At 55.3% G+C, this 14,272-nt stretch overlaps 1 protein-coding gene across 1 annotated transcript; it reads right to left on the reverse strand.

Annotated features, from left to right (window-relative positions):
• Positions 1-3,130: 3,130 nt before the first annotated feature.
• On the reverse strand, positions 3,131-6,263 carry Ap5b1 (adaptor related protein complex 5 subunit beta 1). Its single transcript, XM_042676503.1, has 2 exons — positions 6,108-6,263; positions 3,131-6,028 (listed from the first exon to the last, which is right to left on the reverse strand). Exons 1-2 carry the CDS (start codon positions 6,255-6,257, stop codon positions 3,560-3,562), a joined length of 2,619 nt encoding a protein of 872 aa, XP_042532437.1. The 5' UTR covers positions 6,258-6,263; the 3' UTR covers positions 3,131-3,559.
• Positions 6,264-14,272: the final 8,009 nt, after the last annotated feature.

Genomic DNA, 14,272 nt, shown 5'->3' on the forward strand with positions numbered 1-14,272 from the left:
AGTTGTTTGAGTAAATACCAAAGAGTACCATTGCTGGATCATATAGTAGGAGTGTTTGGTTTTGTAAGAAACTGACAAATTAGCTTCCCAAGTGCCTACCTTCCACTTTCCAGCCAGCCTGAGAGTTCCTGTTGCACCACATACTTGTTAGCATTTGGTGGTGTCAGTGTTTTGGATTCTGGTCATTCTAATAGGTGTAGGGGTGATACCTGACTTTGCTTGTACTGGCCTTAAAATCAATATTTTCCCTTCCTGCCTTCCATGTGCTACCACTTCCTGCTTGCTCTTTGTATTATCCTTATATCAAGAAATCTTGCTATAAATACCTATTAATCCTACAAATTTTGCTGGGATTCTGTTGTAGTATTTGGGCTGAACTCAGGCCCCTGGCACTTTCTAGAAGGCACTCTACCACTTAAGTCATGCCTCCAGCTCTCTGCGTTTATCATTTCACTTGATAATCGCCCAATTCAGAGAGTAGGAGACCTGCCGGGTCCCCCTATATCACACAGGCTGGCCTCACACCTACCCACTTACCCGAGTCCTGAGACTACAGATGTGTTCCAGAAACATAACCCATAAAATTAAGTAATGTTTCCTTGGTTTTCAGTGAACTTTCTTAGAAACCATCAAACCCAGAAATAATCATTGAAACCCCAATTTATAGCCTATTGGTGAGAATCATAGGTCATAACCTTGGACATCCAACTGGTAGGTAAAGACTGGCAGTCTTGCAGGACTGAGTCTATAGCCTGTTTTGGTGGAGAAGCTAGAGGTCACCTGGTGTCCAGCACTGGAAGAGTGGATGGATAAAATGATGTATTAGTGGGCAAACACATGGGACAAGAAGATGACTGAGTTGTTATAGGGAGAAGTTAGCTTTTTTGTTTTCTTGTTTCTTTTTTTGTGCTGGTCTTAGGGCTTGTACTCAGAGCCTGGGTGCTGTCCCTGAGCTTCTTTTGCTCAAAGCTAGCATTCCACCACTTAAGCCTCAGTGCTACTTGTGGCTTTTTCTGAGTAGTTTATTTGAGGTAAGAGTCTCATGGGCTTTCTTGCCTCCACTGGCTTCCAACCCGGATCTTCAGACCTCAGCCTCCTTGAGTAACTAGGATTACAGGTGTGAGCCACCAGGGTCTGGCTGTCCCCAAGTTTTTGTGCTTAAGGCTAGTGTTCCATCACTTGAGCCACAACTCCACTTCTGGCGTTTTTGGTGCGTAATTGATCATAGTCTCACAGACTGTCCTGCTCTAGCTGTTTTTGAACTGCGATCTTCACATCTCAGTCTCCTGACTAGCTAGAATCTGTCCTTTGTGGCAGAGGCCCAAACTTGACAGTTCAACAACAGCAACATGTCTCTGGCTTTGTGGGGGTGGAGAGGCAATGACACCAGTCCACCCCCATCCCAGGGTCCAGGTCCAGTTTCCTGGTGCTGAGAGGACAGCACTGCACACAGGGCAGTGTGTTCCAATAGTGCTAGTGGTAGTAGCCCAGAAACTGACCTTTCCAGTCTTCCCCAGGGCTTGGCACAGATGACTTACACCTATAATCCTAAGTATTCAGGAGACTGAAATCTGAGGATCATGGCTCAAATCTAGCTTGGGCAGGAAAATTCATAAGACTCTTAGCTCCAATAAACTACCAAAAATATCTGGAAGTGGATGTGTGGCTCAAATGGTAAAGCAACATAAGCTCATGGATGAGCTGGGAATGTGGCTCAGTGGTAGAGTGCTTGCCTAGCACACATAAAGCCCTGGGTTCCATTCCTCAGTACTACATAAACAGAAAAAGTGGTGCTGTGGCTCAAGTGGTAGAGTGCTAGCCTTGAGCAAAAGAAGCTCAGGGACAGTGCCCAGGATCTGAGTTCAAGCCCCAGGACTGGCAAAAAGAAAAAAGCTCAAGGACAGCAACTAGGCCCTGAGTTCAAGCCCCAGGACCAACAAAAATATATAAGAAAGTGCCTGTGGTTTTGTCTTCCATCCTTTCTGCTGAAAATAGCTGGAGACGTTGTTTCCTGAACTGCCTGCTTTCTGATTTGGGAATGGCTTGCCAGTGACAGAGTAAGTTAATTCTACAACTTGAGCTTAAAACTGGCCCTGCACTTTGACCCATAACCACTTCCACTGGTCCTGCCCCTTCTTTCCTCTCCTAGTCTGTCCCAGCCAAGAGAGCAAGACTGGCTCATAAGAAACCTGCGGGTTGGGAGCCCAGGGGCTCCAGAAGAGGCCCTTCCTCCAGGAGGGCTCAAGCCCAAGGTCCTTCTCCCACTCAGCACTGCTAGCTGTGGTGTCCAAGGCATCCTGGGGTCTTGTGTGGCCCCTGAAGACTGTGTTCTATGTGGGCAGGGAAAGCCACTACACGATGACAACATGCAACTCCCAATCAGCTGGTGATCTTGGTCAACCTCTTTGGCTTACAGGTTTCCTCATCTGTGAGGCCCTGAAAGCAGCTACAAGGTTGACACTAAGCAACATACCTGAAAATACTGGCTGGGCACTAGCAGCCATAGTTGGCCTCCATATAAGGGACCAAGTTATTCTAATGCAAGAAGAGACCTAAGCATAGACTGGGTTTCCGGGGAGGGGGCTGAGGCTAGGAGAAGCTAGCTTGATTTTAGCACAGATCACCCCCACCCCCATTCTGCCTGAAACCCTTCCTGGCAGGTTCCACTCAGCACAGTATGAGGAGCTGCTGATTCAGGCTGCCAGTCTGCCATCCTATGGAGCTGGGAAGGTTGGAAGACAGCACCCCCAGGTGAGGAAGCCCATGCTGCTGCTTCCCTCCTGCTTTGCTGAGTGGTCTTAGCGCATGCCCTCCAGAGATTCTGGACACAGCCTGAGCAGGAAGGAACTAGGGAGCCCGCATTTTTTGGGTTTCATCTACAACTTCTTTCTTTCTTTTTTTTTGGTCGGCCGTGGGGCTTGAACTCTGGGCCTGGGCGCTGTCCCTCAGCTCTTCAGCTCAAGGCAAGCACTCTACCACTTGAGCTACAGCGCCACTTCCGGTTTTCTGGTGGTTTATTGGAGATAGGAGTCTCACGGTCTCTCCTGCCCGGGCTGGCTTTGAACCGCGATCCTCAGATCTCAGCCTCCTGAGTAGCTAGGATTACAGGCGTGAGCCACCAGCGCCCAGCTCATCTACAACTTCTTTCTGTGTGTGCCAGTTCTGGAACTTCAGCTCGGCCTAGATGCTATTCCACGGCTAGTTCCATTGTCTATCTTTTTTTTTTTTTTTGCTAGTAAACTAGAAAGAAGAGTCCCATAGACTTTCTGCCTGGGCTGGCTTTGAAAATCCTCAGATCTCAGCCTCCTGAGTAGCAAGGATTATACTCATGAGCAACCAATGCCCAGCGTTAGTCTGGAACTTTCTTGGGGCCTATGATCCCACCCTAGTGAGCCTGTTCCTATCCAGGGTTCAAGAGTAAACAAGCCCAATAAGGGTTACTGGCAGTTACAGGTTTTTATGGAACAAGAGCTCCAGACGCATGGCCTCTTTGTAGCCCATCTAAGGTCAGTCCCTACAAAGACCATAGTCCTGCTCCACATGAGCTCCTGGGGCTCACTCAGCAGGCTGAAAGCCCACGGAGGTAGTCACCAGCCAGTGGCAGCACAGCCCAGTCATCTGTCCGCAGAGCCACGGGCACTCCATCCCTGCGGGCCATCTCCAGCCGCAGCAGCAGCATGGAGTCCGGAGGCAGCCGGACAGCTATGTGGTAGCTGGTGGGAGGCTGTGCCACCACTACAAAGGGCCCTAGGTGGCGGGCCACCAAAGTCTCCAGGCTCTGTGGCCCAAGTGGGCACCACACACGGCTTTCTGCACCCTTTGGTAGGCAAGAGTCCCAGAGCTCCTCAAAGAAGTTCGATTCAGCCCCCTTGGGGGCCTGGGGGAAAGGAAGAAAGAGGTCAGCGAAGCTCACTGCCAGGGGTGGCAGGCAGGCGTGGCAGGTGAGGCCAGCAGGTGTAGTGTACAGGGCCTGGACATCCAGCTGTGCAGGGACTGGGCATCGAGGCTGCAGGGACAGGGACAGAGGGTGGGCGGGGCGGCCAGGACACAGGCAGGGCACGTGGATGGCCTCCAAGGGACCATAGAGCTGTCCTTCCACATGGAAGCGCAGCTCCAGGGAATAGACAGGCTCCAGCGTCTCCACCTGGAGCTGGAGCACTGGGAATGGGCCTTTTGCCCTCTGGGGCCCGAGGCTCAGCTGAATTGGGGCCGGGGTCTCCTGTACCATCAGTGTTGCTGTAAAGCCCTGGTTCTCAGCCACCAGGGATGAGGCCAGTGCAGGCACAGCAAGGGAGGGGCCCAGTGCCATTCCCAACTTGGGCTCTGCCAGGTGGGCTAAAAGGATGTAGTACAGACGGGCATGATCCCGCCCATCAGGGTCCTCTAGCTGTCTGGCCAACACCTGCAGCAAATCCGCCAGGCCAGCACCTCCACTTGTCTGCAGCAAGACCCGGCAGACCCCCAGCAGAGCCTGCTGCAGGCCCCAGTCAGTGCAGTGAGTGGCTGCAGCCTGCAGGAAGCTGAGGGTGGCGTTCTGAGCATCCCCTCCTGCCACCTTCGCCAGCATGTGCAGATGCCAGCGAAGAGCTTCATCCCGGACTGGCCTGGACACCACTTCCTGCCTCAGCACCTGTCTGAGGGGCTCCCTGAGTTCAGGCCCCAACTGATCCAACAAGTCCACAAAGTGGGGCGCAAGCACAGGCCGAGCTTGGTAAAGTTGAGCCAGTCCATGGATCAAGGGTGTTACCACTGCAGGTTGCTTGGCCAGGCAGCTGGCAACCAGGTAGGAGGCCTGGAAACAGAGAATGGCCAGTGCGCGGGGTCCACCCTCCAGAGCTGCCCTCTGCCGCAAGCCAGCCAGCAGCTCCTCCAGGTACCGCTGTGGGCTCTGGACTAGGCCTTTCTCCTCGTCCTCGTCTTCGGCACAGCATAGGCACAGCAAATGCAGGCGGGCCAGGAGGGCCATCGGCTCATGCAGGAGGCTGGGCATGAGGCTGCGGCACAGCTGGGGTCCCAGCAGCAGCGGGGCAGCCTCCTCCCCCTCCGGGCCCAGCGGCCAGTTCTCAGGGAAGGTCAGGATACAGTGCAGGTAGAAGAGATGTGTGGGTTGGGGTAGGGATGGGTGCTGGGCTGCCAGGGTGAGCCGGCGGAGCAGCAGGGCCTCATCCTGGGCAGTGAACAGCGCCTCACCAAAAGCTGCCTTGAGAGCCAGAATAGAGTGCAGCAGGGCCAGCTGCGCTGTTCCCAGCAGGCGAACCAGTTGTGGCTTGAAGAGCACTGGTGGCTGAGTCCGCAGACCTCGCAGGGCCCAGCCCAGAAGCCACAGAAGCTGGGCCTGGGCCACAGGAGTGAGCAGGTAGGAAGCGTCCAGCAGCTGGGCCACAGTGGCCCTCAGCTCCTGGGTGTCTTCGGAGCTGGGTTCTCCCTCTGCAGGGCCCTGCTCCCCTTCAGCTGTCGGCCAGCAGGGTGCCTGGGGCTGAAGGCGGGCATCTCCTTTGGCCAGTGTCCAGTCCCAGGCGCTGCCCCTGCAGGAGACCCCTGCCAGCAGCAGGCTGTGCAGTCCAGCCCCAGACCTGCCGCGGACCAGCAGCGTGTGGCGCAGCGCCAGCGCCAGCAGCAGGCTGAGGGGCTGCACAGGACCCCCTTGCCCCAGCAGGCTCCGCAGTGGCCCAAGGCTGCCCCCCAGCAGCCCAGGCTGGCAGCTCTCCAGCTCGCGAAGGCACTCGCACGCCGTGGCCTGCAGGGGGCGCTGTTCCGAGGCGGGGCCAAAGCTTCGCCCTACATCCCGGCCGGAGGCCAGGCCGAGCAGGAGCGGCAGGAGCCGGCCGGAAGCTCCCGAGCTGGGGCCCAGGGCGCCGCCTGCCACCAGGACGGTGGTAGTGGCCAGCAACAGGGGCCGTCGGAGGGCTGAGGGTCGCGGGGGCAGGAGAACGAGGGTGTCCAACAGGGAGGTGGCGGCCGCCTCTGCCGCAGGGGCGTCAGGCCACAGCTGGGCTGGGTACTCCAAGCTCAGGGCCAGCAGGGAAACCTGGGGTGGAGGATTGAGGAGGTGAAAGGCCTGGAGACAGGTTCCGCGGGGTGACGGGCAGGGGCCGCGCGGGGCCTACCTTAGTCGGCTCGCTCAGCTTCTCGCTCCTCAGGTCACTCAGCAGGTCACGACCCAGGTGCTCGCCCTCGGCCCCGGCCAGGAAGGCGGCAGGGCTGGCTCGGAAGGCCCCCAGGCGCTGGGCCCAGGCGTCCCGGCTCTGGGGCCCCATGGCGGGGCTCGCCGCCCAGCGGGGAGAGCGGCGGCCGCGGGCGGCCGCCGGGGGGCGCCCCGGGGCCGCTGTCACCGGGACCACCTGGCCGAGCCCGGCGGGGACCTCGCCCCGGCGCCCAGCCCAGCCGGGAGGTCACGGGTTGACACGGCGGGAGCGCCGGCGATCCGGGCGGGCGCGTGCCCGGAGCTCCCGGGGCCGCCCGGCCGCCCGTCCGCGCCGGCCCCGAGCCCACAGAGCCGCCCGCGGTAACGGGCCGGCCTCTCACCGGCTGACTCACCGCTGCGGGCGTCGGGCCGGCCGGGCCGGCTCCTTCCGGGAGGGCGGGCCCGCGGCGTGGGGCGGGGTGCCCGGCGCGTGGGCGGTGGGGCCCGGGCAGGCCCGGGGCGGGGCGTAACGGGGCGCCGCCTGCCCCGCCCGCCGCCCGGCAGGTGTGGGCTCGCCGGTTTCGCTGAGGCTGAGTAACTGTCCGCCGCGCAGGCCTCCTTCCCCGAAACCGCCGCAGGCACGCGCAGGGGCGGTGGAGCGGGGTAGGCCGGGCTTCCCGACCGGGGCCCGGATCCCAGCACCTCGGGCGCACAGCGGCCCGGGCGGGTCACGAAGGCCGTCAGCGCGCCCCCCGCCGGCCGCCGGGCGCACTGCGTGCGGCGCGCGGGTCCTCCGGCCGCCGCTCGGGGGCGCGCGAGGCGCGGGCGCCGCGGGAAGAGCGTGCGGCCGCCGCCGAACCGGTCCGACCGGCGCCGCGGAGCTCTGCTTCGCGTCCCCGACGCCAGCCCGGCCCCCAGCCCGTCCGGATTGGGGGCGAGGAGGGCCTGATCGCGGGGTTGTAGCTGCTGACCTTTGCCCGAGGTCGGCAGGGGTCCCGCGGGCGGGCTGGCATCAAGCCTGAGGGGCAAGGCCCTGAGCCCAAGGGAAGCGGGAAGACAACGGGATCCAGGGCCCGGTGGGCCGCAGGGCCAGCCGCGGAGCCCAGGCCCGCACCCAACACGGGAGCCAAGGCCGGGCGACCTGAGACCTGGGGCCAAGCAGGTCCTGAGCCCAGCACCTGAATCCTGGCTGTTTGGGGTGACCTGAGGCTCAGCAGGCAGGGCCCGGGCCGCGGGCGCCCCACTGACCGCTGGTTTCCAAGACACAGAACCTCAGGCGTCCGGACCTCACCAGCCTGACGCCTCTGGCTCTAATGAGCCGCTTTGAAGATGAAACGCTTGAGCCCCTATGCCAGCCGCGGCCAACCTGCCTCTGCTTCCTCCAGGCTGCCCCAAACCCTCCCGCCCCCTCGTGCTGCGGCTGCACATGGGAGCGGTGGGTAAAAGGCTGGAAAGGAGGTGTCTGTCTGCCCAGGGAGGGGCAGGTGGGGTGTGAGGGATGGAGACAGGATGCCACCGGGAGGGACAGGTCTAGCCAGAAGGCCTGGTCCCGGTTCCCCGGCTCTGGCTCCACAGCTGACTCACAGGCGACAGCCCCACACCACTTCCCTCTAGATGCCTCAGTTTCCCCATCTATAAAATGGGAGTGATGACTCCTGCCCAAAGGGCTGTGGGGTGGGGCGCCTGGCTAATTAAACCTAAGATGAAAGAGGCCAGGATGAGAGCAGCCCTGGGAGGGAGGCTGCTGGCGTGGAGCCTGTCTGGTTTCCCTGTCTGGGGGGGGGGGGGGGGGAGGCAGAGATGATAACTGCATGGCTGTCTCACCACTTGCCAGGGCCCGGAACCATTATTAAGGCTGGCCTCTCTTCTGAGGGTCAGGGAGGCCAACCCTGGCTCTGGCCCAGCCTCTGACAGCATGGCCTCTGTCAACCTCCTTCTCCTCTTTCTTGGGGCTTTGTGACCCCAGGTGGTTTCCAGAACCATGACAGGCACAGCCTCATGGATGCTGGGGTACCCGGGGTAGGAGAGCAGAAACAGTCATTGGCACCAAGTCCCAGGGCTCCTAAGAGGTGGAGCTGCCTTTCTTCAAAAAGCCCCTGACACACACCTGCCATCTTGAGCCCTCTTGGGTGTCCAGGGTTCCTGGATGGGCCATGCCTGCCAGCACTGGTGTCTGGGGAATAGAGGGTGACAGGCGCTCATGTGCACCACTTTGTTGTTTTTGTGTCAGGCCTGGAACTTGAACTTGGGGTTTGGGCACTATCCTTGAGCTGCTCTGCTCAAGGCTAGTGCTCTATCACTAGAACTCCACTTCTGTTTTTGTGGCTAATTGGAGATAAGAAGCTCATGGGCTTCTTTGCCTGGGCTGGCTTTGAACCAGGATCCTCAGATCTCAGCCTCCTGACTAGCTAGGATTATAGACAGGAGCTACCAGCACCCAGCCAGATTTTCTTTTGAGGCAAAGAAAATTCTGAACTTAGCGGTAATGGTTGTGAGACTCAGGAGACTTAACAACCATTGAACTGTATTCTTTACAAAATAATGGATTTAATGGCATGTAAATTATATTTAAATAAGTGATTTAAAATGGTATTACAAATGGCATCCCACATACAGAACTACCAATGGTGGAGAGGAAACATTTAAACTAACCCAAATGTCACAGTGAAAGGCACTGCCAAGAAAACAGAATCAAATCAGGGCAGGGAGTTTAGCTGGGCATCAGAGGGGCCTCTCTGAAGAAAGGACTTGAGTGGGGACAGGAAGCCTGTTACCTGGCAGTGGCAGGAAATGCCGCAGACAGGAGCCCCGGGAGAGGCTCCTCTGGGACCGGGCTTCAGCAGCCGAGGGAAGGAGAGGGCCAGCGGGGTGCTACGGTGCTGCAGAGGAGGCCAGTGAGGCGTGAGTTCTTACCAAATGTGGGGGCTGGCTGTGCGGCTGGGGACAGGTGAACGGTGGCTTGGCACTGCCATGGGAGCTGCTGGGATTTGGTGGTAGACATGACGTGGGGGGGGGGAGGGCGGGACAGTGAGCTTGTTTCAGGCCTTGAGCACTTGGAGGCTGGGAGCCATAGCCAACCATAGGGCTATGATATGGCCGACCGAATTCCTTGGTGCTCTCTGCCCCAGGAGCTGAGATTGCACAAAGCTACCTCCTCTGCCATAACCACAAAGGGTATGACACCCTCTAACAGTCCCCAGTGACCCTGCTCACACACACACAGAGGCCCAAGACAGGAATTCCCCCAAGAGATGGAACAGTCTGCTAACGTTTGAGCCAACCAGAGGCTTCATGTCTGCTGTAAAGCCGAGTCCCTTGCTGTTCTTCAGGACAAAAGCCAATTTGAAGCACAGTTCCCCGACCCCCCCTTCTTTGTGTTGATACTGGGACTTGAACTCCGTGCCTGAGTGCTGTCCCTGAGCTTTTTCTGCTCAAGGCTAGCGCTCTGCTTCAAATCACAGCTCTACTTCGGGCTTTTGGCTGTTTAGAGATAAAGGGTCTCACAGATTTTCCTGCCTGCACTGGCTTTGAACTTCCATCCTCAGTTCTCAGCCTCCTGAGTAGCTCGGATTCTGGGTGTGAGCCCCCGGTGCCTGGCTGATCCAGTGTCTTAACTGCTGCAAGGCAGGACTAGAATTAGAAGTCCCACTTCATATAGGAAGTGATACTTTCACAGGTGAAACCGAGGCTCTGAGAAAGCAGGTAGCTTTGCTCAAGTTCCTAGACAGTAAGCGTGTCTGCATCGGGATCCTTCCTGACTGTCTATTCAGCACATCTCCCATGAGCCTTTGAGCCTCCAGGATCCCCTTCACACTGCCATCCCAGCCTGGCTTCTCCAGATTTTCCTCAAAACAGGAAGGGCTGGTCTGGCCTTCTCCCCCATTATCCAAATCCCATCTGAGTGTCTCTGGAGCCTCAGGACGGGAGCTAAGTGTGAAATCTGGGAGCATGTGGCCACGCCTCTGCCCACTGTACCGGCAACAGCTGACCACTGAAGCCTGGCACCGGTGCCTCACGCCTGTTAATCCTAACGACTCAGGAGGCTGAGATCTGAGGCTCACCCTTTGAAGCCAGCCTGGGCAGAAAACTCTGTGAGACCTTTATTTCCAAATAAACAAAAAGCTGAAGTGAAACATGGCTCAAGTGGGAGAGCACTAGCCTTGAGCAAGAAGCTCAAGGACAGCACTCAGGTCCTGAGTTCAAGCTCCAGGACTAGCATGAGAGAAACGGAGATAAACAGAGATAGAGACAGAGACAGAGGGAGGGAGGGAGAGAGAGACAGGGAGGGAGAAAGGGGGGAAGGGAAAGGGGATGAGGAGAGAGGGGGAGAGAGAGAGAGAGAATGTCCACTCAGGTCCTCCTGGCTGTTTGCAGGCCACCACCGTGCTCAGACCATTGTAGTGGCTCCATTACTGGCCTTTCTACTCCCACCAACACACACAAGCCCATTCACCCCGTAGCAGGTCCGGTGGCTTTGGGAGCCAATGGAGGGCCCCTGCCTCTCCTGCCTCACCCCTCCCCTTCAGCATGCAGTCAGGGGCCCTGGCGCCCACGCTTCCCCTGCTGGCCATGCTCTTACCTGCTCTGCACAGCTGGCTCCAAGCTCTCACTGCCATCTGGGCGCCTACACGGGCTGCCATCACTAAACTGGTCTGTGTGGCATAAGTTCCTTATTTCTTTGCCTTGCATTGCAGACGCCCCAGAGACCAGCACGTAGTTGGAACCCACAAAAATACCTGTTAATGGAATTAAGATAGGAAGAATGACACCTGGCTGGCCTCATGCCTATGAACGGTGACAGAGCAGAGCCTCGGGTCCTCACGCTGCCCGGCACTGAGCTCCAGGCTCGCATGCCTTATGTAAGGCCAGAGTTGCTCCGTTGCCCACAAACTGCAGCCTGTAGATCAAATCTGACCCTCAGAAGTGGTTTTTTTTTTTTTTGGGGGGGGGGGTCCGGTTGTGGGGCCTGAACTCTGGGCCTGGGCGCTGTCCCTCAGCTCTTCAGCTCAAGGCTAGCACTCTACCACTTGAGCCACAGCACCACTTCTGGCTTTTTTTTTCTTTTTGCTTATGTGATGCTGAGGAATCGAACTCAGGGCCTCATGCATGCAAGGCAAACGCTCTACCACAAAGCCACCTTCCCAGCCCCACAAGTGTTTTGTTTGGCCCAGTCTATTTTTGTTTTTATGCCTGTACTGAGGCTTGAGCTCAGGGCCTCTAGCTTGCTTAGCTGGCACTCTACCATCTGAACCACATGTCTGGTCCTGCTTTTTTGCTAGTTAACTGAAGATGGGATTCTCATAGCCTTGTCTGTGTGGGTTGACTTTTAACAGCGTTCTTCCAGATCTCTGCCTCCTAAGTAGCTAGAATTTTATAGCTGTGAGTCACCAGCCCTGAACTATTTTTAAGTTTTTTATTAGCATATATTAATTGTACAAAGGGTTTCATAGTGATATTTACAAAGTACCATGCATGATGTACTTTGATCAAATTTACCCATCTCTCTTACCCTCCTTTCTCACTTTTTAGGTTTTTTTCTGAATTTCATTCTGTTCTTCTTGTATGCATTATTGCACATATGTACGCGCACATAGGTCCTGGGGCTGTCCCTGAGCTTTTGTGCTCAAGGCTAATACTTTACCATTTAAGCCACAACTCTGCTTCTGGCTTTTGAGGAGTGAATTGGAGAGACAATTCTCACGATCCTGGTGCTGATGGCTCACACCTGTAATCCAGCTACTCAGGAGGCTGAGTTCCAAAGATTGTGTTTCAAAGCCAGCCTGGGCAAGAAAGTAAGACTTTTATCTCCAATTAACCACCAGAAAATTAGAAGTGGCACTAAGGCTCAACGTGGTAAAGAACTAGCCTTAAGCAAAAGAGCTCAGGAATAGTACCATGCCCCCAGTTCAAGCCCCACAACCAATAAAAAATATTTAAAAAGTGTTTCATGGACTTTTCTACCCAGGCTGGCTTTGAGCCTCAATCCTCAGATCTCAGCCTCCTGAGCAGCTAAGATTACAGGTGTGAGCCACTTACACCCAGCCAACTAATGTACTTTTAGCATGCTCATTTCCATTGTCCTTTATTTCCTTTTTTCCCTTCTGCTGGTTCTTCACTTAGAAAACAATCCTTCTTTTACAATCATGTCATATTTCTGTTGTTTGTAGGTCTAACCCAGTTTGCTTATTTATTTATTGGGGTGGAACCAGGCTTTAACTCAGGGCCTTGCTTGTCTTTTTCACTCAAGCCTCTCAGATCTGTGTCCATGGACTGGCTTTGAACTGTGATCCTCATATCTCAGCCTCCTGAGTAGCTAGGATTACAAGTGTGTTCCACCCAAGCCCAGCTTCTGGCTTTTTAAAATTGGAGATAAGAGTCTCACAGATACAGGGACATGAGACGTTGCCAATTAATCACAGAAAAATCCAGAAGTATCACTGTGGCTTAAGTGGTAGAGCGCTAGTCTTGAACCAAAGGAGCTCAGGGACAGCATCTAGGCCCAGAGTTCAAGCCCCAGGACTGGCAAAAAAAAAAAAAAAAAATTATAGACTTTCCTGAATCAGCTGGCTTGAACCTCAATTCCCAGATCTCAGCCTCTTGAGCAGCTAGGATTACAGGTGTGAGTCACCAGTGTCCCAGGCTTGAACCCTGGGTCCAAGCACTGTTCCTCAGCTCTTCAGCTCAAGGGGAGCGCTCTACCACGAGAGCTACGGTGCCACTTCCGGTTTTCTGGTGGTTTATTGGAGATAAGAATCTCACAGCCTTTCCTGCCTGGGCTGGCTTTGAACCAGGATCCTCAGATCTCAGCCTCCTGGGTAGCTAGGATTATAGGCATGAGCCACGGGTGCCCTGCTCATCTTCGTTTTTAATGTGAGTAAACATTAAAAATTATTTTTCACATACAAATCTGGATCTCCATTTTTGTAGGGGTGTGTGTGTGTAAGAAAAATGTAATGATGTGGCCATGACTGTCTTACCTGAACCACATACTTGTGATTGCCTTGTGGGTGGGCATGTTCTCCACAGTACCCACCACTCCTTTGTCTTCCCAACAGCTAGAATCATTTCCTTTTTATTACTAAGCTGGCACTATCATTTTCCATATCATAAGGAGATCTGCTGTGTAGCCGTCATTACTACCACTTGGAACATGAAAGAGGAAGTACGATACTGGACGGGCACTTGAGGCTCAGACTTGAGGCTGAGACCTGAGGATCATGGTTTGAAGCCAGCCTAAGTGGGAAAGTCTGTGAGACTCTTATCTCTGATTAGCTAGCAAAAAGCAAAAACACAGAAGCAGAGTTGTAGCTCAAGTGGTAGAGTGCCAGCCTTGAGAAAAAGCCTAAAACCACGCAGGGCCTGAGTTCAGGTCCTAGTACCAGCATGGGAAAGAGAGAGGGAGGGAGAAAGTGTGTGTGTGTGTGTGTGTGTGTGTGTGTGTGACAGAGAGAGAGAGAGAGAGAGAGAGAGAACAAAGAACGCAAAAAGAAAAAGGTCCATGATCAGAGTAGAGGATGGAGAGGGAAGGTTTGGGACAGGCAGAATCCCTGGAAAGGAAGGAAGGGAAGGGGATAAACACTACAGCCTAGAACCTTCTTGCAAGAGCTCCTATCTTTCCTAGTAATGCTAGGAGGTGTGTGACAGAATTCTCACCGGCCAAACTGGAAAGGTCCTTGGACACCTTCTCCTTCAATGAGCAAGAATCCATCTGTCCCCAGATTCCATCCTTCCCTCACCCACAGGCTCAACAGACTGTGCAGAGACTACAGGCCTCCTTGCTTTCGAAAGAATGCCACCTGCACCCAGAAGTCTGAGAACTCACATCAGCCACTTCATTTCTTCTTTTTTTTGGGGGGGGAGGCTGGGGGGCACACTACTTGAACCACACACTACTTCATTTTTGCTTTTAGTTTGTTTTCAGAGAAGGTGTTTAGTTTTTGTTTTTCTGCCACTACTAGGGCTTGAACTCAGGGCCTTGTGCTTTCAACTTGGCTTTTGCAGCTCAAGGCTTAGTGGAGCCACATCTCTATGTCTGGCTTTTTTGGGGAGGTTAACTGGAGATAAGTTTCCTAGACTTTTCTGCCCGGGTTGGTTTGGAACCCTGATCTTAGATCCCAGCCTCCTGAATGACTGCAATTCACCTCCTGC

This window comes from Dipodomys spectabilis, unplaced genomic scaffold, assembly GCF_019054845.1.
Source record: "Dipodomys spectabilis isolate Male_0828 unplaced genomic scaffold, ASM1905484v1 ptg000030l, whole genome shotgun sequence".
In the NCBI taxonomy this organism is placed as follows: Eukaryota; Metazoa; Chordata; class Mammalia; order Rodentia; family Heteromyidae; genus Dipodomys; species Dipodomys spectabilis.

Excerpts from the sequence above, each read along its gene's own strand:
- Ap5b1 (XM_042676503.1), bottom strand. The coding sequence starts at position 6,257 with ATGGGGCCCCAGAGCCGGGACGCCTGGGCCCAGCGCCTGGGGGCCTTC. Across the intron at positions 6,029-6,107 it reads AGCTGAGCGAGCCGACTAAG|GTTTCCCTGCTGGCCCTGAG; the intron begins GTAGGCCCCGCG and ends CCTCCACCCCAG.